At 42.8% G+C, this 25,252-nt stretch overlaps 1 protein-coding gene across 1 annotated transcript in view; it reads left to right on the plus strand.

Annotated features, from left to right (window-relative positions):
- Positions 1 to 25,252, plus strand: part of ATP13A5 (ATPase 13A5) — a 91,388-nt gene that overhangs the window by 36,581 nt on the left and 29,555 nt on the right. The window contains exons 12-21 of the mRNA XM_029938731.1: positions 3,040 to 3,197; positions 5,939 to 6,127; positions 10,083 to 10,144; positions 11,981 to 12,131; positions 14,802 to 14,888; positions 15,460 to 15,616; positions 17,575 to 17,692; positions 20,886 to 21,010; positions 21,785 to 21,945; positions 24,117 to 24,242. Coding sequence (XP_029794591.1) covers positions 3,040 to 3,197; positions 5,939 to 6,127; positions 10,083 to 10,144; positions 11,981 to 12,131; positions 14,802 to 14,888; positions 15,460 to 15,616; positions 17,575 to 17,692; positions 20,886 to 21,010; positions 21,785 to 21,945; positions 24,117 to 24,242 — 1,334 coding nt within the window. The remainder of the gene's footprint in view (positions 1 to 3,039; positions 3,198 to 5,938; positions 6,128 to 10,082; positions 10,145 to 11,980; positions 12,132 to 14,801; positions 14,889 to 15,459; positions 15,617 to 17,574; positions 17,693 to 20,885; positions 21,011 to 21,784; positions 21,946 to 24,116; positions 24,243 to 25,252) is intronic.

Genomic DNA, 25,252 nt, shown 5'->3' on the forward strand with positions numbered 1-25,252 from the left:
AAAAAATTATTAAAAAAATAAAACAGCAGCTTTCCCTGGTGAATAGGCGTGGTTTGTTGTGGTAGGTCTTGGAGGTTGCTCTCAGAGGCTCTGCCTTGGTATCTACAGAGATTAGATAGGCGGCACGCCAAGTTCCACTGAACTACGCACTGTAGGCCACTCTAATGAGTCTGATCTCCTTGTGCAATGGTTGAGCCAAGTTGTATTTTCCAGGTCTGCCTTGGTTCAAAGTTCCAGTCCATGCACGTTTATGCTACCACAGATGAGATGTATTTGCTTTGATGGCTGGCTTTTTAGGGGGAGGAATAGGTTTGTCTTGGCTCAGGCAGGGATTTCAGCTGCCCCTGCCTGAGGTGAGATGTGCAGCAGGAGGTGAAGTGCACACTGTCACAGTCCCAACCCCCAGCCGGGATCGCGTTTGCATTGGGGGAGGAATGAGTGTGCAGCTGTTGCCAGAGGAGGTGCTGGGAGCTGCTGGAAATGAGCTGGGAGCTCCTGTAGCCTGAGCGTGGCCCAGGCCTCCACCGCTGCCAACTCCCTGCCGGGATCGCGCAGAGGTGGGAGCTATTTTTTCCCTGTTGGCACCTGGGATTCAGGATTTGTGCGGCCAATGTTGGGGGTGAGATGCGCTGTGGAAATGAGGTGCGTGCTCCCACTCCCAAAACCGAGGTCGAAGTGAGTGCCCCTGACACGACCACGGCCGCTGACTCCCCACCAAGATGGCGCAGGCTGGAAGCTGTTCCTTCCCTTGCGCCACCTGGGTTTAGGATTTGGGCTCCCCAGCAGTTATCTATGGAGTGAGCTTCTCTCTCCAAGCGTGGTTAAGCGTTCTTTACCTCTTCCCCAGAGACAGTACTATGAGCGTGTTCAGTCTCTGTCTCTTCCCTTTGTCTCTCAGGCTTTGCGTGCTTGTCCCACGTTGGGCTGGGGCTCCCACCTCCCCTGCCCATCTTGGGCTGGCCCATTTTCCAATCTCCCCAGTTCGCACTCACTCACTCAGGTATCCTTGAGGTTGTCTTCTTTCTGGATTCCGTATTTTCTCCTTCCGCTCTTGCAGATGAGGGTAATGTCCTTCTCAGTTCGATAGATGGGGCAGATGAAGTTTACAGAGCTCCCTTCCTCTCCGCCATCTTGGCTCCTCTCCTACCTGATTTTTTTTTTTATTAAAAATATCAAGTTTTGCTTCAAAGAGGTCAGTGGGCATGACCATTGATGGTAATCAACCACTGATGATGGTTTCTTCATCTTAATTTTTATTATTCTATCCAGCTAGATTGGCTTAGTTCTTTCTCTTTGTTCTTCCTCACTTTGTTCACTGAAGTTCACTGATGGCTAAAGTTTCCATCAGCAGAACTTCCAGCAATTGTCACATTCATTGCATAAGACAAAGGTAGTCATGGGCTCATCAGTACTGCGTTTCTGCATCTGATTGTAGGTGCAATTCTTCTTTATTTGCTGCACTGGAAGAGGTCAGTGGTGGTGCCACCAGTCTTGGCCATCTGGTGCTCATGGATAGCCTCCTGGGTCATGGCATTCCTCAATTCCTTCAGCTCATTACTGGCCATTTCCTCTGCCGTCATCTTGGCAATGAGCCCAGCAGAGATGGCCTTGCTGAGCACATTCCTCCTAAGGCTGGGGCTCCTGGGGTCCTTGAGGTTACTGATCTGGGTGAGATATTCTCTCAGCCTGCTGGTAAGCAGGAACTAATGAATGGAAATCATGGAAACCACCTTATCTGAGCTTGTAAAATGCTTAGGCAACAAGTTAGAGAAATCTCTGCTCCTTTTCTCCAAAACCTGCAAAGCCATCTTTGAGGAGCCTAAATGTTCACCAAGCAGTAGGATTAAGGCTTGTTTCATTCAGCAGTGACTCATATCTAGTAGCCTTTTTTTTTTTTTTGCCAATAACTTAGATGTTAATGAATATCAACTAAGTGCTACACCCTGAGGGCTAAAGAAAAAAGTTGTGAGACATTCTTTGCCCTTAAAGAAGATTGTGGTCTGGTGCAGGAGGCAGGTGGATTTAAAGCAGGGATAGATGCCATATGATTAAGTGTTACAGGGACTCCAAGGAAGGGGAGAATTTAGTTTTGATGTGAAGCGTGGGAGTAGAAGTCTGGAAATATTTACTTGATGAGGTGGCATTTTGAGCCAAGTCTGATAGGATGGAAAGGATATAGCCAATCCTAGCAGAAAGCTAAAAAGACATGCTATCCTATTTTTGCAAAACACAAAAGAAGGACTGCATTGGGGTTTTCTGAGAGCAGAGAGCCATTAAGAGATAAGTCTAGCAAGATATGAGTACACAACGTTGACATGAATGCAATGCCTAGAAATTTGAACTTTATTATAAAAAAAATCAAGGGTTCTGGAAGGTTTTGGGGCATAGGAATGACATGATCAGGGGCTCCTGGGTGGCTCAGTCGGTTAAGCATCTGGCTTCAGCTCAGGTCATGATCTCATGGTTTGTGGGTTCAAGCCCCACTTCGGGCTCTGTGCTGACAGCTAGCTCAGAGCCTGGAGCCTGCCTGATATTCTGTGTCTCCCTCTCTCTCTCTGACCCTCCCCTGCTTGCACTGTCTCTCTCTGTCTCTCAACAATAAAAAAAAAGAAAAAGAAAAAAGAATGACATGATCAGAGGCATATGTGTTTAAGAAATTACTTGTTTTGTGCTTTCCTTTGTCTTCACTTTCTACTTTTCAACATATATTTGAACTTTAAAGTCTTCTCTTAGCAGCTCATCTTCTCCAGTGACTGAATCTGTCAGTTTCTTAGTCACCTTTTCCCCAATCTCATGCATGAGTGAGGAGCTTCACTGTGTGAGCCACCTTGGCACTGGCTCCCAGAGCAAGGGAAATTGAACAGAGCTAAGTGAATACCACTTGTAGGGATAATAAATGTAAATGTACTGTTTTCAGTGATGTTTTCATTCCATATTCAAATGACACTATTAGTCAATCCTTAATTCAATGCAAACCAATTTGGGTTTGGGGGTAAACTGTATTAGGAACTTACTCCACCTGTGATTATTTTCATGCAGGTTATAATACTGCCAAGGGGGACTTGGTGAGATCCATTCTATATCCACGGCCTCTGAACTTTAAACTATACAATGATGCCTTCAAGTTTATAGTGTTCCTGGCCTTCCTTGGAGTTGTGGGTTTCTTTTATGCACTTGGTGTATACATGTACCATGGAGTAAGTACTGGGGGTAAGGCTTTTTAATGACATAGCTTTTTCAAGGAACCTCACCTAATTCAAAAGGGTTAGACCAAGGTTATCTCTCAGCCCCATCATTCTGTGAATCGGCTCTGTCCCATACAGCTTTCTTAGATGATGGAAATATTCTATACTTACATGGTCCAATTTGGCAGCCCTTAACCACATGTGCTTACTAAACACTTCAACTGTGGCTAGTGTGACCGAGTAGATGAATTTTCAATTGTACTTCATCTTAATTATTTTTAATTAAGTGAATGTAATTTAGCAATTTGATTATTTAATTAATTTAAATTCAAGTAGTCATATGTAGTTGGTGAAAATTGTATTGTATGGCATAGCTATGAAAAGTTGCAAAGTTCACAACTTCTTTCACCCCTTGAATGGGGATGAGAGGTTACTGTACATGTGGCATTTGTGATACCCAAGCTCAAATATCCCCACAGGAAGTAGGTGTTTCTCAAGTCTGGTAGAATAGAGAGGATTAGTTCATCAGACCAGGGAGCAGGAAGGGCATACTAATTAGAGTGAGAAAGGACAAAGGTAGAAATGCAGATGGGTCTTCTGGAACCCCCAAGCAACTGAAAGATTAAGTCTGACAAGGTAAAATGGGTCATATTGAAGGGGATCTTGAATGCTGTGCTAGAAATTTGGATTATTTGAGAATATTGAGATATTAGAGTATGTACATTGTTTAGGGCATACCCAACATACCATGTACCCATTGAGTTGCTCTGTGTTCTGCTAGGTTCTAAAATAGAATTGAATGTCCACTTGTACAGAACTATATGCTGCATGGATCCTCACTTCCTTTTAAGTTTCATAGTGTCTGGTCTTATTTGAACATCCCTCTTAATAATTATGATGGCTGCATAAGGAAGGGTTCTCACAAATGACCGCTGAGGTCCTTTCTGATCCTGAGAGTCTGGTTCTTTTGTGAACTGCATAGTCTATTCTTTAAGACACAGTAATGTGGGCTCATAGGAAAGAAGAAAACATTGTGAATAAAAGGATCCAAACACAGATATGAAACTGGGTATGGGTGACCTAATTATAATGTCCAAATTTAGTGCATTCTGTGTGTGTGTTATGGGAGAGAGGGGTAAATATTAATGGACAGTCATAAGAATTTCCAAGCAAAGTTCATACTCATACATGAGCTCTGGATAGTCATTTAAGTCTAATATAAACCTCCAGGCAGCATTTCTAGGTCAGTCCAGGGCAAAGGAGGCCAGGGCATATTGGCACCACTAGAATGGACCCTGGAGAGAACTTGGCAGAGTGTTAAAGCAAGTGGGTCTGGAACTTGAGGCAATGTGCCAGTTTCATCTGGAGTGCAAGAGCAATGAGCAGGAAAACAAGCAAAAATCCATCTTCTGTGGACCCCACCCCAACCCCCAGTGATTAGGAATGAAAGTTTCCTGGGTAGGACTTAACATCCCAAACACACCAAAGCAGCAATACTAATCACAGACCCCATCTTCTTGTGGGTCATAACCTGTGGTCCTGTTGGCTTCCTCCATCCATACTGGCTAAGGATTAGACAGAGCTGAGTCCCCAGGGTCAACATTTTGTGGCTGTGGTTGAGAAAAGCAGAGAATGGTGGATTTTGTGAATAATCTTAAATTGGACCAATGATGTATCTAGCAACCTTTGTTACTGAACTTAAATCTGTGTTTCCAGTACTCAGAAGAGGATTTTAATGGCTAAAATGATGGTTAATTTCATAAAAATCTAAGGCAAAGCTATTAATATCTAGAGCAGATGAAAAATAAAATAAGCCATGCTGTGGTGTGATGCTGGCCCCACTCCTGTCAGCTATGTGAATTTCTGTGGATGCGCCTAGGATCTGACCCCATGAGAACTGACTATAATATAATACACTGGTCACATATTTGTGCCCCAGAGTGGGACAGCCTAGGGTTCAGATCCTCAGCATTTAACTAGCAGATGGCTTGGGGAAGTTATTTTAATTTTTAAGCCTTGATTTCTTTATCTGTCAAATGAAGAAAATAACAGTATTTACACCATAAGGTTCTTGTGAGGAGTAACTACATAATGTATGTAGCTTAACACAGTGCTCGCACCAGAATGTGTGCAGTGAGAACAAGCTATTTTTACAATGAACTTTCCTATTGCAGATAATACATGCCAAGATCTTAGCAGGATCTTGGTCATCATTTTTTATCAGGTCACCATCCACTTAATATATGTGCTGGGCACCTCTTGTGTCAGAAACTGTGCTAGGCTCTGTATCTAGAGATGAATAAGATAAACTTGAAAATGACTTCCAAGATGTATAAGCCACAGCTGCTGCACCCGAGCAGGTTGGAAGCTGCTGGGGGAGATTTATAACCCAGCTGTCCAGCCAGTGTGTGAAATGTTACAACTCAGAAATGGTCTCAGGGCCTGAGAAGTCCAGAGGGTGTTTTACAATGAGCAGAGGAGGGTTGGTGCTCTGGGCAGAGGGAACGCTAAGTGAAGAGAAACGTCAGGAAAGGGCAGAGCGGATGTAGAGGAAGGATCAGAGTCTCTTCTGGTCACAATGGAGACTTGTCCATTTTCTTAGGCGCACCCAAGAGGATTCGCAGCCCCACCAGGAGAGCAGCTCTCTTTGAATATTCAGAGCTTCTAGAATTCTTATAGTGCTGCAGGACATGGTGCCAGAAAGGGTGTCACCCTGCTCTGCTGGGCTCATCTGCTTGTTCCTCCCTCCCTAGGTTTCTCCAAGAGATACTGCAACCATGGCCCTGCTCCTCCTCACCGTGACTGTCCCTCCTGTGCTGCCAGCTGCTCTGACCACAGGAATCGTGTATGCACAAAAGAGACTGAAGAAAAAGAAAATCTTCTGTATTTCCCCACAGAGAATCAATATGTGTGGGCAAATAAACCTCGTGTGCTTCGACAAAGTATGATCTAAACTTTCCAAGTTGGAGGTTAATGATTTCAAGGCACAGCAGAGCTGGGAAAGGCCTCCAAGAATGTCTGGGTCACTGCCCTCATTTTACATATGGGGACACTGAGGGCAGAGAAGGTCACACAGTGAGCTCATGTGAGACCATGCTCTACAAGCCCACTTTACTGAGTCCTCAGGAAGTGGTTTAGCTATCACAGCATACATTTTTTTCCCTATGAAATGTAATATTTTTGTGCCTGTATTGAGTTTCAAAGCAATCTTGTATGGTAATAACTTCTATGACTGACTGGCATTTTTAGGCAAAAAAAGCTGTGAGGAACATTTCTGTTCTCTGAAATACTTTGTCTTGTGCTTAATTGGAAATATTCCATTTTTCTCTTCTGCTTCTTTTAAGGAAAGGGTGGGAAGGGACAGTGCCTTGTTAATGCACTCAGTCCCTCCTCTCTCCTCAGATCCCCAGGTTATGAGGGCTCAGGACTAGAATGTTGTCCTGTAAGTGCTTAGGGTCCTAGAGGTAGCAGGGGAGAAGTATGTCCAAATGGGGAGGATTGATGCTCTGGGACAGGTCCTAAGACCCTTTTCTGTGTGTCTCTGGTGGGGGTCCAGGGTCTCTAGAGAGACCTCAGGCTTAGCCACCTGCTCTTTAGACCCTGCCCTCCACTTGGGCAGGCCAACTTAATTGCTGTAACGCAGTGGGCCTAGCTGGTCCCTCCATGTCTTCACTTCATTTGCAGTTGAATAATTGATTAAGGTTTTGTCACTTTTTAATTAATCAATATTGGCCAAGAGTCCCATTAATGAGAGGTTCCTTGTTCTGGAGAAGCTCATGACTTAGCTGAGGAAGGAGGTACAATGGAAGTGTAGACCATGATAATTCAGTGAAATGCATGCTCAGAGGCATGAACAAGAGTCGGGGGGAAGTTACCTGCCATGGATAGGAGATTGCTGATGAGCTGTGGCTTTGGCTGTTAGAATGAGCTCAGAGGTGAGCAGTTCAGAAGCACAGGGATGTCCAGGCCTTTGGCTCATGAGTGTGGCTAGAACAGGAGCGGTATTGTAGGGAATGTCCTGGAGAGGAAGAGCCTAATTGCTCGGGGGCTGATGTGTCAAGTTAAGAAGTGGGCCCTTGTTGTGAAGGAGAATGGGAACCCTACCATTTTTTTTGAAGAAGATCAAAGACATTTTTAGAGATGTGTTTTGTTTATTCCATCTGAGGTAATTGGTGAGAAGGGACAAAAGGGAGGTAGGACTGAGACAGGAAGCTATCTGGGGAAGACTGAAGAGATGGGTCATTGTCTTATTCAAGGAGGGCAAGAATGGAGAGTAGAGGACAAACTGGAGAGACACCGTGAGTAGATTTGACAATCTTGGTCCCCCACTGGAAGCAGCTCAGTGCTAGGATTAGTTCCATTCGATTCTGGCTAAGTTTCCTTTGGCAAAGAAAGCCCTGAATCACCACTCCTCAAGAACCACTAGGGTTAACTTAACAGTAGCTTCCTTTTAGTTTCAGGACCAGGGAACAGCCCCTTGGAGTTTTCTGGCAAGGACTCCCATTACTTACCTGAGAGCCTCACTGGTGCCTGTAATATAAGAGGGGGACTTATAAAGTATGTTCTTTGCATATTTGTCTTTTTCTAAAACTAATTTTTCTAGAGGGTGTTCATTTTACGTCTCATATAAAGATTTCTCCTCCATATCCTCATGTGCTCCAACTGAGGAACTGTTCCTTGGCATCCCAGGGGCATGACAGCATGTCATAGTGCAAAGAACTCTGGACTGGGAATCAGCAAAATGAGAAATCAAGAGAAATGTGAACTCCAATGATCTCTAGGGGCCTTCTTAGGTTATACATTGTAAAACTCTACCAATACAGTGTTGTAATGAAGCACCCCACAATTAATTGAGGTCCCCATCTACTTTTACTTCCACTTAGAAGACATTCACCATAGGCTTTGGAGTACATTTGTTCCCACATATTTCTAGTTCACTTTGGTTTGTTGTAAGTTCTCCAAAACAAGGTCTATCTTTTCTATTCAGTTCAGCCGAAGCCTGGGCTAGTATTTATACTAAGAAGTTTGCTTTTTTTTGTCTTATTCCTTTTACAACTGCAACTATAATTTAGTTTTCTTTCCGTTCATGGCGAGTTTTATAATATAAGGATCATTTTCACATAGAAAAATAACACGGTCTCATTTCTGTTTGCTGCCATATCATCTCTGTTCTCATGTTCAAAATATTGATGTGTAAAAATATCATCTGATCATCAGGAAAACATTTCAGTTTGAATTAAGCTGCTAACTCTTTTTGAAATGGAACAACTCGAGAGGATTTGGAATCTAAACACACAAGTTGGGGCCCTTATAAAATGCAGAAGGGAAATGAAACAATAGGTTTTTTTCTGTTGTTCTCCAAGGTATAACTCACACAAAGCATGTTAGCTTTCTGTGAAGTCCAAACGAATTAACAAAACAAAGACTCCTTCATTCTTTAATTGAAAGTCCAGTATGGGTTTTGTCTTTCTGCATGCCTTGCAAAATTTATTTAACGTTTGTTATCTAGAGGGAGATTCTAGATGGGCTGGATTCTGGTTCTTTCTCTCCAACCTGCAAGCCACTGGAGCTTGAGGCAGCTCCTTTAGCCTCTATCCTGAGCATGTCCCTTCCCTATTTACTCAATTGTAAGAACTAGAAGCATTGCAAGCACTTCATCATGAAGTGTTATGCAAATTTAAAGTGCTGTAATGACAGAAGTGTCATTTGGTAGAAAGCTAGAAAATAGTCTTATATGGAAATGACTGTGAAAAGAGTAGTGACAGGGACCTGGGTGTCAGTATTGAAAAGGGATACACCCAGCACTTGAGAGTACTCTGCTCAGCCTTGTCAGGGCTGAAGTAGCGGGAGCAACATGGTTACTCCGGCTGGGTGTTGGCCTCTTGCATAAAGACACTGGAGTCTGTAATTAATGGTGGACTATGAAGCAATGAGCAAATTCAAAGTGCTGTGACAATACTTAGTTAGTCCATGTTGCTTTCTCTGTTACATTATGTGATAAATACTCTTCCATAATATAGCAAATCAAATCTCCCGACCATTTTCTTCTTGATCTAACAATAAAACCCATTCATGGACATTAATGAGTATTTATTATTAGCACTTCATTTCTCTCTAAATTCTCAAAGCCCTTTATCAACATTTCATTATCAATCTGGACAGTCACCGTGTCACCCATATTTTAGAAAATTGCTGTGAACCAGATGGCAGACTATGAACTAAAAGTCTTGAAAAGAAAGAAAAATTTTGAGCTTTGCTTTAGAAAGACAGTAGGTGCCAACTAAAAAGTCAAACTCATACTGGTCCTTACTGGATTTCCATTCACTAAATGCCTCTCATTTAACAACAGCAAGTGAAAACTAAACACACAAAAACAAAACACTAAATTTTTTATTGTAATGGTTAGCATCTAGAATCATTGCATTATCTACACAGTCTTTTCAGGAATCATTTGTCACCTGCTGAATTCTTCCTTCAGCTGCCCTTCTCTGATTTAAAATTTAATGCTTACAAGAAAGAGTGCCTGAGTGGCTCAGTCATTTAAGTGTCTGACTTTGGCTCAGGTCATGATCTTATAGTTCATGAGTTTGAGCTCAGCCATCAGGCTCGCTGCTGTCAGCACGGAGCCTGCTTTGGATCCTCTGTTTCCCTCTCTCTCTGCACCCCCCCATGCATGCACACATTCCCTCTCTCTCTCTCTCTCTTTCTCTCCCTTTCAAAAATAAACATTAAAAAAGGTATTTTTAAAAATAATAAAAAGTAAAATTTAATGCTTACAGACAAGGACTTTGGGCAACTAGATCTACTTTAAGTTCTTGGGAGGTTAAGTTTTGTTTAAATCATGATACAATCAAAAGCTCTATATCTTATGCTAATACCAATTCTAACTTCTTCCAGACTGGCACTCTGACGGAAGATGGGCTGGACCTCTGGGGGACTGTCCCCACTGCTGACAACTGGTAGGCAGTTCAGTGAAGATGGGATGTGGGATTGGTGTGGCTACCTTGGTGCTATTCAAATGCCTCCTGGTGAGGGACGAATGTCACATGGAATACATATAATAATTTACTAGAACTAGTTCCCATTTATTCTAACCTGTTCAACTAAATGGGTTCTAAGCTCAGAATCGGATGTGGGAAATGGGCTTTCAAACTCTACATGAAAAAAATAGAACGAACTGAATGAGTAAGAAGCTGAAGGAATAAAAAAGAGGAAAAAGAGTGAAATTGGAACTGCTCTTAATTAAAAACCACAGACTTGCTGGTGGCTATTGGGTGGTGTGTGGGGGAGAATCTAGAAAAGAGTTCCATTCCCTCCCTCATGGAGCTCCCATCTCATGATGTTAAAAGGCACAAATGCATCCACCTTCTATGCCTAAAACAGGCCATGGAGAGCTATGATTAAGGCACACATAGCAAAAGAGAGAAGAAACAATAATGATTGCTTGATATAATCCACAGTCCTGGATTTTATAATAACATAGTGGATAAAAAGTCAAAATTAATTTTGGAAATGAATGGGATGAGGAAAACCACCTGACAGAGACAGAACACTTGAAATAGAATTTTAAAGGTATATAGCTACTATTTTTACAGACACAGGGGGAAAGCTGGCCATGGGAGAGGGGAGAGCAATCAGAGATGCTACCCCAGAATGGAGCTAGTGAAGGGAGGGCCCCAGCTCCCTTCCCCATAGGGCTAAGATCTACCTCTCAGTCTAAGTACAAGACGCCTCTGCTCTTCAGCTCTGAATATTCCTCATTGGCTCTAAACAGTGGCTGAGGCTCTGTCATTGAAGGAGTCCTGCAGGGGCCCCCCTGACACAGTGACAGGGCCAGCACAGCTCTGGCACAAGATAACAGCAGACAAGCAGTGTGATGTTGCAGAAAATACTTGGGTTCAACACTGCTCATGAGGCTCAGCTCCTGGTTGCTCCGATGGCTGGGCCAGGCCTTTGTCCAGACACTGCTTTGTCTTCTATTGGCTAGACCCGTGAAAGGAGAGTAGGATGTATAGCATTTTCACCCCTCCTCTCCTTCCATTTCCCCAAATGCTCAGGAGGTTTTGGGGGTATAGAAATCACTGTCTTCAATTATTATTTGGCTATAGAATGGAAAAGGAGAAAAGTAAACTGCCAGTCTACCATCAGAAAGGAAAATGAGATGATGGATATCCATGCCCAGAGTTTCAGGAAATAGGGCAAAGGACTGAGTCATGAGAAATATTTCGGAGTCCAGGTGCACTTTTTTTTTTTTTTAGTTTTTAAAAATGTTTATTTAATTTTGAAAGAGAGAGACAGACAGGCAGACAGAGCATGAGTGGGGAAGAGGCAGAGAGAGGGGGAGACACAGAATCAGAAGCAGGTTCCAGGCTCCGAGCTCTGAGCTGTCAGCACAGAACCCGATGTGGGGCTCGAACCCATGAACCGTGAAATCATGACCTGAGCTAAGTTGGATACTTAACTGACTGAGCCACCCAGGCTCTCCCAGGTGTGCTTTTACTTGAAGAAAAGGAAATCCACAGGCAATCTTCCTTCCCACCCTTCACTGGCCAAGTTAACAGGTGTTAGTCTGAGCCTTCCCATACCGCTGCCACCGTAGGCAAGTAGCCTGAAGGAAGTCTCCGTGATTACATCCAGGCACTTAGACTTTATCATATGGGGCATGAGGAGCTCTGGAAGGATTTGGACATAAAGGTTAAGCATTACTGAAACTGTGTATTGGCAAGATTTAAGGGGCAGAATGTGTAAAATGATTTTGTTGAAGACTTTCATTTATTAATCATCTTCTCCACCAGTTTTCAGGAAGTGAATAGCTTTGCCTCAGGCAAGTCTTTGCCCTGGGGCCCTCTGTGTGCCGCCATGGCCAGCTGCCACTCTCTGATCCTTCTCAATGGGACCATCCAAGGAGACCCATTGGACCTCAAAATGTTTGAGGGCACTGCCTGGGTAAGGCGATAGTTTCTTGTTTTGACTAAATGAGAAAAACTGGAAGAAATCCTTATCCAGAGTGGTAAAGTTTTCTAACTTTGGTTGAAGCTCAGAGAAGATTTATAACAATACTGATTGAAGGTCCAACTCTACCTGGATTTCCCAGTCTCTGCTCCAAGGAACTCAGTGAATGAGTGCAACATGAAATAGGGTTCCATAATCAAATAATTTGGGGACCTGAGGTTTTAAGAAAGTAAAATTGACTTCTTGACTACTAGATTTCTTTAGTATACCATGGTACGTTGTGAAAATTCTAAAGGGAATATGATATGCAGCATTTACCAAATCTTCTTGACCACAAAACCTTGACAGGCCGAAACATGGCACGTTCTCTCTTAGAGGAGCAGTGGTCTAGAGCAGTGTTCAGTATAGCAGCCACTAGGCAGCCACATGCGGCTATCAAGTACTTGAAATGTGGCTGTGCAACGGAGGACTGAATTTTCAATTTTATTTACTTTAATTAATTTAAATATAAATAGTCACAGGTGGCCGGTAGCTACTAAATTATACAGTACAGGTTTCCCTGTCCAACTAGATCAACTTTTTGAGCTGAGTATGAATGGCAGTTGAAGGCTACAAACTCATCCTGGTGGCTGACCTGACATGGGCAGACCTCTCAACTCCATCCCTTTCTAGTTGTGTGACCCCAGATCCAGAACCAAGATTCTGAGTCTGTTACCTTACGTGTGCATTGGTGATAATAATGCCTCACTCACTGACTTGTGGTAAGCGCCGATTCTATGAGCCTGGATGGGCTGCTTGCATTGTAAAGTGCCCAGCAAGTGAAGGGCACTCATTCATTCATTCACTAATTAATTACGTTATTCTGTTTCCAACAAGACAAAACACATTTTAAAGCTACTGACAATGATATATCAACTATAGGACTGCATGTAAACAGAATGGTAAAGGAATAAAAACAAGTGACTGCAAGGACATGAAATACACCTCACAAAAAGGCTAATTTAAGATGTATAGTAGGGGGAGGGGCTGGGTGGCTCAGTTGGTTAAGTGTCTGACTCTTGGTTCTGATTCAGGTCATGATCTCACAAGTTCATGAGGTCAAGCCTGGACCAGGGAGCTCTCCACTGGCAGCATGGAGCCTCCTTGGATTTAGCTCTCCCTCTCTCTCTGTGCCCCTCCCCAATTCACACTGTCACAAATGAATAAACTTAAAAAAAAAAAGATGTATAGATAGTGGGAAAATTACAGCTTTAGAAGCCAAAGTAGTAAAAGAGGAAATCTGATAAACAGGGAAATTTTTGGTATCAGTAAGTTAAAATTCAAGCATTTGCTGTAGAGAAATTTTTTACATAAACACAAAGGGATAATCACTTTCTTGGATCTTAATGGAGAGGAATCAGTGTAATTATTACACACATTGTCTTTACCAGCATCATTAGTGCTGACACAGTGATGAGCTGCTTGGGGTCATTCTTACTATATCTGACTTTGATCCTGGTTCCGACAGTGCCTCTTCTCCATTGAGGGGGTTGGTCTATTTGTACAAATGACGTACAAGTTGGGGTCTTGTGCGGGAACAGAAATCTTTAGGATTAGTTCTGTAAGAAGAGTCTGTAGGAGCAGTGTTATCAACCCCAATGTATCAAAGTGCAAAGGCTGGGTGAGAAGCAGTTTCGAGTTAAATATCCTTTGGCGGTTAGAGGAAACTGTCATGAAACATAAGGAGAAAGAGAAATGTCCTTGTAGACTCTAATAATTTTGACCCTGGAAGGGATGTCCGAATATTTTTCAGAAGAAATTTGAGATCTGGAGCAATGGAATAATTGTCCCCAAGTTGAAACAGGTAAGTGATAGCGCAGAGGCCACATCTTGTCTCCTATTTTCTGACTTGTATATCTGACTGCCTTTCCCATATTTTAGGTTAATATTGGTTTCTCAGATGGTATAACTTATACTGTTGCAATATCCAAAGAACACAAACTGTTTTCAAATATGCTTTCTCATTTGCCAGCAGCTAATTTGCTAACACTCTAGCTAACCAGTTAGGCTAGTAACATAGATATAGAATAAGAATTAATCCCAGGTTTATCTCAAGACCTAATGCTTACTCATCTGAGGGCTTAATGTGCTATATTAAACTCTTATCAAAGGGCGCCTGGGTGGCTCAGTCAGTTAAGCGTCTGACTTCGGCTCAGGTCATGATCTCATGGTTCGTGGGTTCGAGCCCCGTGTCAGGCTCTGTGCTGGCAGATAACTCAGAGCCTGGAGACTGTTTTGGATTCTGTGTCTCCCTCAGTCTCTCTCTGACCCTCACCAGCTTGTGCTGCCTCTCAAAAAAAATATATATAAAAAATTTTTAACTCTCATCCAATTACTAGACATACCATTTAGGAAGAGCTGTTGGCCTGTAGCCAGCATTTCTTCCATCAATTACCACTTAAACTGCAGTCACAGTATTTCTGGCTTTTTGACCTTCTCCAATAAGGTCCTTAATAAAAATCAATGCAACAGAAATTTGACAATGATGGTATTCAGATAATTGGCCTAGCAGAGAAAATATATGGAAAGGGCTTTGAAAAGATTCAAGTGCTATGCAAATGAGAGGTATTTCTTTCTTACTATTTTGCTCTAAGGAATCTTATGAATGTTTTCATTTTAAAACAGATAATGGAAGATTGCAGTGCAGACTACCTTAAATTTGGAATGTCAGATTCAAACATAATAATAAAGCCAGGACCAAAAGCCAGTTCGGTATGCTTTGCTTTTTCAAATCAGACAGCTCTTTCTCCTTGAAATTAACAGTGTCCATAGTCGGTTTGCTCATTCCTTAGTTCCTCAATCTATCCTTTAATTTATTCGTGAATCTGTCTTATGCTAGAGCGCTATGCTAGGTGCTAAGGGATAGAGTGATTTCAGAGCTAGACGTGTGGGGCTCTGTGTTGGAGGAGGACATGGGCTGGTGGAAAAATCCGTATAGGTGCAAATAAGTGCAATGCAATGTGCCAACTGCTATAATAAAGACTGAAGAAAGAGCCACAGGCATCCAGAGGTGGGAGTGAACACTATTTCTGAGAGAGAAGCACCACAGAGAAAGTGACCTGTGAACTTGGCCTGGAACCTGATTAGGATTTCTCCAGGCTGTTAAGGGGTAGGGCCTTGGAGACCAGACAACCTAATGAGGGAAAGGTATCAATGTTGTGGACAAATGTACGGCTTCATGATGGCCCTGGGTTCATTGCAGAGCAAACCCTATTTGTTGGTGTGCATCTGCGAAATCTCACAAGCATCCTAGCTCCCCTTTTGCTGGTGTTCATTCTTTCAGAGTCCCGTGGAAGCCATTGCCCTCTTGCGCCAGTTTCCTTTCTCCTCAAGCCTGCAGAGGATGTCTGTGATCGCTCAGGTCGCAGGGGATGATCACTTGCATGTGTACATGAAGGGTGCCCCGGAGATGCTGGCCAGGTTCTGCAAGTCTGAAACAGGTACTAATTGACCCTGTTCTCTGTCAGGAGGCAAAATACTTTAGAAGCCCAAACACACAAAGCACGCAAGTCTAAATCAATGAATGTGGAAGAGATTGTTTTTCTCAGTGTGTGAGAAGTGGACCCGGGAGATCTGATATGACAGAGGGGGTAACTTCAAGGTAGAAAGGCAGAGAGTAAATATTCGGTTTGGTTAAGCCAGAAAAATCCAGTCGCAATGAGGTATCAAGGAAGGAGATGTGAAGCAAACATCGGGAGCCAGAACAGGAAGCTACATAAGGGTCAGAGAACCAGGTATGGGCAAAGGGAACAACGGGACAGGTCTGGACCCTGCACTCAGCCTGCAGCTGGGGCGCTCCCGGCTGCCACCGCTGGGGGAGGGGTGGCACCACGTAAGGGCCTCCTGCAGGTCAATGGAAGGAGAATACAGACAAGATATATCTTTTACACACAAAAAAAGTGATTAGAGCAAATTAGATGGTATTAGAGCAGTGCAATTGTTCATTTTCACAGCAATTTCATCTTTCTGGGCCAGATTTTGAGCTGATTTGTATTGTCTCTTAGTCTTACAAACATATGCACCCTCTACGCGGCAGCCCAGATTTGTAAGAATATTGTTGCATTCAAATGAGTTCATTCGGATAAAATTGGTCTTTTTCTCCTGATTTTCATCTATATTCTCCTTATGATTGCTGATAGCCATCAACTTGTGCACACAATTCTAGATTTGGCAGGTGATTGCTTTAACTTCTTCCTCTACTTAGAGTCTTTTTTTGACCTTAGAAGCGGCCCTTTGTTCTGACCTTGACCTTCCTCAGAACTCCTGTTACCTCTATCACTCTACCCTTCTCTCACTCTATCCCTCACAGACTGATGGCATGTGTTTTGTTATATATTTTTTTCAGCCTCACAGATGCAAGTGAGTATCCTTTTGAAATTTTAACTGGTGACTATTGATGGCCCCTGCTCCATGGTAAGGGTTTGAGCAGGTCACGTCTCACCTCTCATCTCTCTGGTAGCCCTTCCAATTCTTCTTATTTGTCCTAACCTCAGATCTTTGACATAATGCTAATCATGACTTCAGTGATTTCTCCCCCTGTATTTAAGAAATAGGTAGCTAGGAGCCCCCTTGATCCCCACCTTCTGGATCATTTTAGAATTACAGAAAGTCTGAGCTGAATCGGGACTTAGAGATCTGCACCCTCTCATTCTACGGATGGGAAAACTAAGGTACAGAAGAGACATGTAACAAGCCCAAGGTCAGAGAGCTAGTTGGCAGTAGAGTGGAGACTAGAAATCAGGTGTCTTGCTACCTAAGCCACTATACTTCCATCACACTGTACTTCTTTCTAATGCTCTTCTAGGCATTCTATGAACCCTAAAGATCTCACAAACATTTTAATATTGGTTAGGACTACCATACCAAAATACACAAATGTTGGCATTGTGTCATCTATCATCTAAAGCAGGGATTGGCGAACTTTTCTACAAAGAGCCAGGTAGAACATAATTTAGGTTTGGCGGGCCACATGGTATCTGTCTCAACTGCTCCACCCTGCCATTGTGACCCCAAACCAGGCAGAGATGAAAAACAACTGTACATGGTTGCATTTCAATAAACTTTATTTACAAAAACAAGCAATGGGCCAGATTTGTCCTTTAGTTTGCTGACCCCTAATCCAGAGGATGGGCTGTTTTCATTTTATCCTTGTGGACATAGTCATGAGGACTATCCTTATTAAAGCTAGCCAGCATGTTTGATACCCAGGGGATGACCACTGCATCCTCGGCATTCATTTCTGTCAGAGTGATTAGAATAGCCAGAGCTGTAGTTTTTCTATTAAAGTGTCTTTTGGAATTTTAAAACAAGGGACAGTGACTGGATTCCAGGGTCTTGCTTAGGAGGTGGACAGCCCTCAGTGTGACCTTACCTTTCCCTCTTCCTTCTCACCTGACAGTGCCCAAGAATTTCCCACAGGAACTTGGGAATTACACAGTACAAGGCTTCCGTGTTATTGCTTTTGCCCATAAAGCCTTGAAGATGGAGAAGCTTTCCGAAGTAGAGAATTTAGCCAGGTAAGGAACTCGGAAATTGGCACTAGAGTGGGCTCTGGGTGCATGAAGTAAATGAATGCTGAAGATAGACAAAAGGACAGCTCCAATCATGAGGAAGCCTCCTGGAGATGGAAGGTCATCTCATCCAATCTCCTAACTTGGAGACAGGCAGCTGTAAAGTTGGGGAAGACACTGGGGAAGACTTGCTCAAGTCACAGGGCTGGTTGATGGTAGAATGAGGATTGTAGTCCAGATCTCCTGACTCTCAGCTGTCAGGGAGGTATGTCTGCCCTGAAGTCCATCATCCCATCAAAAATAACCAACACTCCTTCAACCTTGGAACATTATGTGGCTGACTGGCTTGGGGGTCCCACGTCCAAACAGGTTGAGAGAAAGAGACAGTGGGCACTGGGACAGACTTCTAGTCTCCTTTAAACCTGGCTTTAGACCTGGACATGTAGTGAGTCCAAGTTATGTTATATGAAATAGGATTCAGTATTCTTAATTATAAAGAAAATAAGGTGTCCTCATTAGAGTATAATCTATAGATTCTTTTATCTTTTCATGTTTCTCAGTTTTTAAAGGTTATTTTTGAATTGTCTAAGACAAAGGAGCAGTGGAATACTGGGGAACATTGAATAACAAATCATCTATGCATTATTATCTTTGATTTGGTGTTGGTGATAGACAGGCCCTCATTTATATACAATTAGCACCTTCACATAATATGTGGATATCCTTGGTTCAATGTTACTATTTACAAGCTATGTCATCTGCTCTAATAGAATCTTTGTCCCTTCCTTGCACTGTGTCTATTTCCCTCATCTCTAAAGTGTAGAATTGGATGATCTTTAAGGAGCCTTTCAGCCATGACATTTTAATCTTCTAAATAGAACCACAAAGCTCATTTTGAAATCAATGAAATTATTGATGGGACTCTCAGATTTAACATTAAAGGTGTTAGCTATTCTTGAGCAAGCATGAAGACCCATAACACACAGGATTTTGTAATTTTTCAAGGCACAAATTTTAATAACAAAAGCTAAGGTTATGTGTGAAGGAAAAATTCACGTAGCTAGACAAGGAATATCACCACTACCCAGCTGCCACACACTAATGTAGCTGTGATGTTCTCATTTAAAAGACACTGGTGAGATAGACACTATTATAAATATAACAATAAGAAAGTGATGATCAAATGTGCTAGATTTCCAATCATCTCAGACTTTCCCAGAGAATATCAGGAGCCTATTATGCTTCTTAAAATTTCACTACTATTTTCAAACAGAGTTAGGAAAACGTGTTTTGAGTTTTTTTAGAATCAAATTATATTCAGCAAAGCTTTTGAGTCAGAAAAATCAAAAACTTCTTAAAAACTGGTGTGTCATATGTCATAAAAGGGAAGTAGCACAGTTTCTTTCTTTTTCTTTTTTTCTTTTTATTGGGGGGGGGCATCCCAAAGTAGCAAACGGAAGAAATATCCAAATTCCTCCTTTCATTGGTTTAGCAAATTGCTATTGAGCTTGACTGTGTGTGAGATGCTTTTTAAGGCACTGAAGACACCGAAGTGAATAAAATACAATCTTTGCCCTTAGAAGCTTATATCTTAACTGGGGTAGGTAGATAATGATACCAGTTTACATGGAGTGATCAGGGAAAATCCTCTGAGGAGGTGACACAGAGGTACGGCATGAGGGTATCCAGAAGAAGAGCATTGCAGGTAGTCGGAAGAGTGAGTGCAAGAGCCCTGGCACAGGGATTTGCTGGCAATGTTGCAATGTAGCAAGAGGCCTAAGTGCCTGAATTGGTGAAAAAGGGAACAGGGATAAAATAGAGACCAAAACCAGAATGAACTGGTGGGAAGGTTCTTGAATCTTTCTTTTAGTTCTAGCTAATGAAAAAATATTAATCCAATTTATAACAGACAGTCATGAAGTTAAGTGATAGGAATTTAACACATTCTGTATTTATAATATTCTCCAAGATCCCTGAGGCAGGCTTCAGATCTGAGAAGCTGGGTATTCTCCAAGTGCCTAACACAAGGTCTAAAACAGAGTGGTGGTTTGGTGAGTGGACTTTTGAATGAAAGATGTAGTAACTTGTTCTCTACTCCTGAGAGAAGTTTCTTTCCTGTGTTTCCATCTAAGTTTGAGTAATATTTTTCATCAAGAAATCCAACTCTGCTCTTTCTCTTAAAGAAGGTTTACTGACTTCTTATCTGTTTATTTCTTCTTCCTCCCAAGCGATAGGAAAGAAACAATGTCAGAGAACACTAGAGAGATGATTAAGTGCACATGGGAGATTCCTATGCATTTCTGTAAGATGAAAACTAGGTGTGTGGGGGGGTGACTGGATGCTGAATCAGTGGATGGAAAGAGTGTGGTCTATGCCATGCCAGAGAGAGAGATGACGAGAGGGAAGTTGCTTCACCCTGTAGAAACTGAGAGGCTGAGACTCAGCTCTGCCACGTACTGTGGCAGGTGAGCGTGGGACAGGACTGAACACGTGAACTGACTGACTGTGCCCAGCAGGGCTAGGTCCCTTGGTCTTCATCTCCTCCTGCAGTCTTAACTCCTCTCAGGACAGAGAAAGGAACAATGCGAGATTAAGAAAGAGATCTTGGCCCACCCCAATGTTGAATTTTTAAAAAGTCACCTGGGATTTATTCCATTCCTGAGGCGAGGTCTTATATAATGAATGTAACCCAATTAGACTCCAGGCTTCCAATTTCAAATTCTAAAAACTTTTCAAAGACTTGGCCGATGTCATCTATTTTCTGGAGTTTACAGATGGAGGTTGAAATGAATGATTCCATATTCAACTGTTACCATAGTATCTGGTATGTAGTATGCACTTACTAAATGTTTAACTAAAATGATTACAAGGTTAAAAAAAGGTCTTTGAAATTAAAACAAAACATGTATGATTACCAAAAATTTTAAAAACCAACAGAAGAATTAGTAGATAAACACACTGTTTTTAAAAAATGGAGTTGAAAACTAGAAGAAGTTGCTAATAGATATAAAAGTGATTGCATCTCAGGGAGGTAGACAGAGACTATTGGTTTTTATCATAAGCTTTTGGGTTCTTTTTGATTTTTAAAACACATGTATTACATTGCTACAACCTAGAAAAAAAATTTAAGGAAGAAATAAATTCAACTGTCAAGACTACATAAATAAGCTTTAATATTGATTTTTTCCTGAATCCCAAGAGAGATGGTAGAGTCAGACTTGACATTTCTGGGACTTCTCATCATGGAGAATCGCTTGAAAAAGGAAACCAAGCCAGTCCTGAAGGAACTGCATGAAGCCTGCATCAGGACGGTGATGATTACTGGTATGTGTTTCCAGAGGCCTGACATGTTCAGTGTACCTGAGGCATCAGAAAGACCATGTGAGCTAAGTGGGTTCATGTGGCGGAGGCAGAAGGAAAATTACTTAGCTCTCAGATGTTACTGTTCTTTGGCTTCCATTCTTGTGGCACAAGTGCAGCAGCCCCAAGGACCATACTTCATTCTCTTTGTCAAATGCCCCCTCCATCTAGTTGGGCTTGGCCCAGCATTGAAAGGCTCACAGTAAATGTTTAAAAGGAGATATGTGCTCATTAAGAACTCCAGGGAGACTTTGGTGTGAAAGGTGGACTACTCTACTGAACTGTCCTTCTGGGCTGTGGGGCATGCATGGCATATGCTGATCCAGTCCATGCATGGCCCAGCCCTCAGAGTTCTAGTCTCATCTTGACTGTAGTCTAGACCCCCAAGATGGCTCCATGCAATCAGTGGTGTTACCTTCACCACTCAGGGCTGTCGGTCTCCTGAGGATTCATCAGAAAGCACGTAACCACTTATTTATTCATCCGTGCATGTTTTGGGAATAGGCAATGTTAAGAACATGAGGCCATTGTGGGAGGGAGATGCAGACATTGTTTTTAACCACTAGAGACAGACAGGCTTGGGCCAGAGGGGCAGCCAAATGGTTATCGAATAAGGCTGCAAGTGGGAAATTCCCCAAAGAGCACCAGCAACGGGGTATGGCCACTCCGAGGAGACAGCTTAGTTCTGGCTGCTGAGAGATTTACACAGAACGCAAGCTGACTCTCTTTGCCATCTAGGTGACAACCTGCAAACAGCCATTACTGTGGCAAAGAATTCTGAAATGATTCCTGGAGGAAGCCAAGTGATCCTTGTCGAAGCCAATGAACCAGAAGATTTTGTTCCTGCCTCTGTGACTTGGCAGCTGGTTGAGAACCAGGAGAATGTACCAGGGAAGAGGGTGAGCAAATGTTTGAAGGCCCCTTGGTGGCCTGGGCTGATGGCATACAGCCCTGGCCTGGGTCACCTTCTCTGGGCATTAGAAGTCATTATAGTTAAAACCTTTCATGGCTGGGGGTTCTGAAGTTTGCAAAGCATTTAGCATTTTCATCAGCACATCTCAGCCCTGGCTGCATGTAGAAATCACCTGGAAGAGTTTTAAAGCCTTCCCTGCCAAGGCTTTACTGATTAAATCCAACTCTCTGGTTGGGAGTTGGCATGAGCCCTTCCTCCCCAAGATTCCAATGTGGTTGGGAACTTATGTCCATATTTCCCGTTCGAATTTCACAGCTAGCCTATTCAATTGACAAACTGTTCAATTCACAAATGTGAAAACTGAGGTTCAGCAGGGTAAACTTGTCCAAGACACACAACTGGCAAGTTGCAGAGCAGGAAATCAAATTTAGGTCTGTCTGATCGCACCCAGATCCATGGGCATTTATTTTTATTTTTTAAAGACTTTTCAGAAATACTTTTTCTTTAATTTTTTTAACTTTTGTTTTTGAGAGAGAGACACAGAGAGAGAAAATGCATGAGTTGGGGAGGGCCAGAGAGAGACACACACAGAATCCAAAGTAGGCTATAGGCTTGGAGCTGTCAGCAGAGTCTGACGTGGGACTTGAACTCACCAACTGTGAGATCATGACATGAACTGAAGTCAGGCGCTTATGCCACTGAGCCACCCAGGTGCCTCCAGATCCATGGGTATTTAGATTGTGCTTGTGACATGAAGTTAGCTGGTGTCAGGCTTCTCTAGGTAGCAAGCCTCTTGTAATTTTGTGAAAAAAAATGGGCTGCAGCCTGACAATACATCACAAAGGCACTTCTGCCTTTGTCTGAATTCAAGGAGATGGTCCTCCAGGGGATACTCTCTTTCCTTCAGGCTGACCAGCCCTTTGGATTGTTTCATGTAGAGTAGGCCTTGTACAGTGTACAAACTGCACAACTGTACAGTGACCTTACTCAAACCCCATCATATTGGCTGTAAAAGATGACTGTTCTCTCTATGCTTTCAGCAGATTTCTGGTGCTTATATCCTTGCAAACTTGCTTCTGCATCAATGCATGTTGCCTCAGTTTCACTGTGTGATAAAATTCAGGTCTTCACTAATTTTTAACAAACAGTCCACTCACACTACCCACTCACTAATTTAATACTTTTGCTGAAGTCCTGGCTGTCGTTGGGTAGTCTGGCTCCCTCCCACCACACTTTCCCTCTCCACCTTTCTAGTGAAAGCAAAAAGAATTCTGTCCTTGCCTCACATGGAATGCTTTAAGCATGTCTTTTTTTGGCTATTTTGCAGTTGGGGGTAGCAGCATGAAAAGAGAGGGGAGTATCTCTTTGCCTCCCAACTCAGGATATCAAGATGAATCCCTGTAGTGGAAAGAATGTTCTTACCTTCTATACTATTTGAACTCAGAGTTCCACACTAATGTAAAGACTGCTGAGAAATGTTTCATAAAAAAGCATGATCAGCTGTCAACACCATGAGTGCATGTGCATTCATTGGTGCTCTCTCTTGGGGCTGAGCCAGGTGGAGCTAGAATGTAGTGATGGGGGCACATTGACAGGTGGAGGGCAGGAGAGAAAGAGATTCAGCAAGGGCATTGAGCCAGTGCAATGGAACACAGGGTATGGAAGGAGAGCAGGGCACCATGAAAGAACGTGTCACCTGTTGAGCTGGGGGAGAAGGTGGGTGCTGTAAGGAGCTAGGCTCCGAAGAAAGAGTCTGTCTATTATACAGGGAAGAAATTGCGGCATGATTTGTGAATGAATGTATGGTAAAAGATCTTAAGAAATAAAAGTATGCATGAAGAGGAGAAGAAAGAGGAAGGAAGAATGTTTTCTACTCTTCCTTGGAATCACTAACTGACACCTTGGAAGGATTTCTTCAGTAGACTGACATATCACGTATTATCACCTAGGACAGGACCCTGAGCATTATGTTGTCAATGTATCATATATTCATATACTTTGGAAAGGACATTTCGAGTGTCTTGTTCATCTGAGTCTTAAGTTCCATGGACAAATTACACATTATGTTTTTGCTGGATACACTTTCATCCATAAAACATAGGAAAGCTGAGACATTCCTTAAGAGCCCATGTGGAAACAATGTCCTTTTGAATTTAGGAAACCTACGTTAACATTGGAAACAGTTCGGTGCCTGATGTAGCAAGAGGGAGCTGTTACCATTTTGCAATGAGTGGGAAATCATACCAAGTGATATTTCAGCATTTCAACAGCTTGCTTCCCAAAGTAAGTACTGGTGACATGAAGTGTTTTGGTTTGCTCTCCAATTAGAGAATAGTGAAGGTGATGATCAGTGAGGTAGTCTCAGATTTTGGGGAATAAACACCCCCCAGAAGGACACAGCTCCCTCAGAAATTCCCCAGCCCTGGTTGGTCTTACACGTGCACATGACCCCCTCTTCAGAGTGTGAGCTCTGGCATCCCTCTTCACCTCCATGGCCAGCCCAATCCCCGCCTCCCTCCTTCCCTCCCTCCCCAGCAGGGAGAACTTCCAAATAGATCCAAACCTGCTGCCTGTTTTGTGGGTCAGCCTCTCTCTGTAAGCCACCAACTCCTGTCAGGCTGAGCTCTATTCCCCTTCCTGTCTGGATTCTTAAATTACAGCAACAGGAAACAAAGGCCCCATGGTTTATTTTCAAAATCATTTGTTATCTTGTCCTCTGTGTGTCTATTTAAAAACAGTGCTGTGCAGCGTTGTGCTGTCAGTGTGAAGGAGATAAGTGGAGCACAAGCTGAGGGCAGCAACCATCTGTTAGTGGTTTCTTGAAAATTCTATCGCCTTAACAGACAAGGACCATTGAATCTAGAGCCCAGAGGCTTCCAGAAAGCTCTAGCGCAGTACCTCACTGAGGAGAGGGGGAAGCTGAGGCTCAGAGAGGTTAGGTCTCTCGTCCAAGCTGTGCACAACTAGTGGGACCAGAGCTGAGAATGAAACCTTGGCTCTCCACTCCTCAGCCATCGCTTTTCCTCTACCTACGCTGCAGCTGTGGAGATAGTGTTCAGTAGAAAGAACTGTATTTCCTTAAGTACTTTTGTCCCATATGCTCTGCTGCTTTTCAGTTCTTATTATCAACTAGAGGTTATCCCATCTCAGAAAATTGGCTTGGAAAGAAGTCATAAAGTTGTGATGGGAGATGAAAGTGAAAGTTAAATATTAAAGCATTGAGTCCCCTTTCTCCCTGTCCTGACATTTGGGCTAATGACATGCCACCTATTGCTATATTCAAACGGTGGTGA

This window comes from Suricata suricatta, chromosome 5 (assembly GCF_006229205.1).
Source record: "Suricata suricatta isolate VVHF042 chromosome 5, meerkat_22Aug2017_6uvM2_HiC, whole genome shotgun sequence".
Lineage (NCBI taxonomy): Eukaryota > Metazoa > Chordata > Mammalia > Carnivora > Herpestidae > Suricata > Suricata suricatta.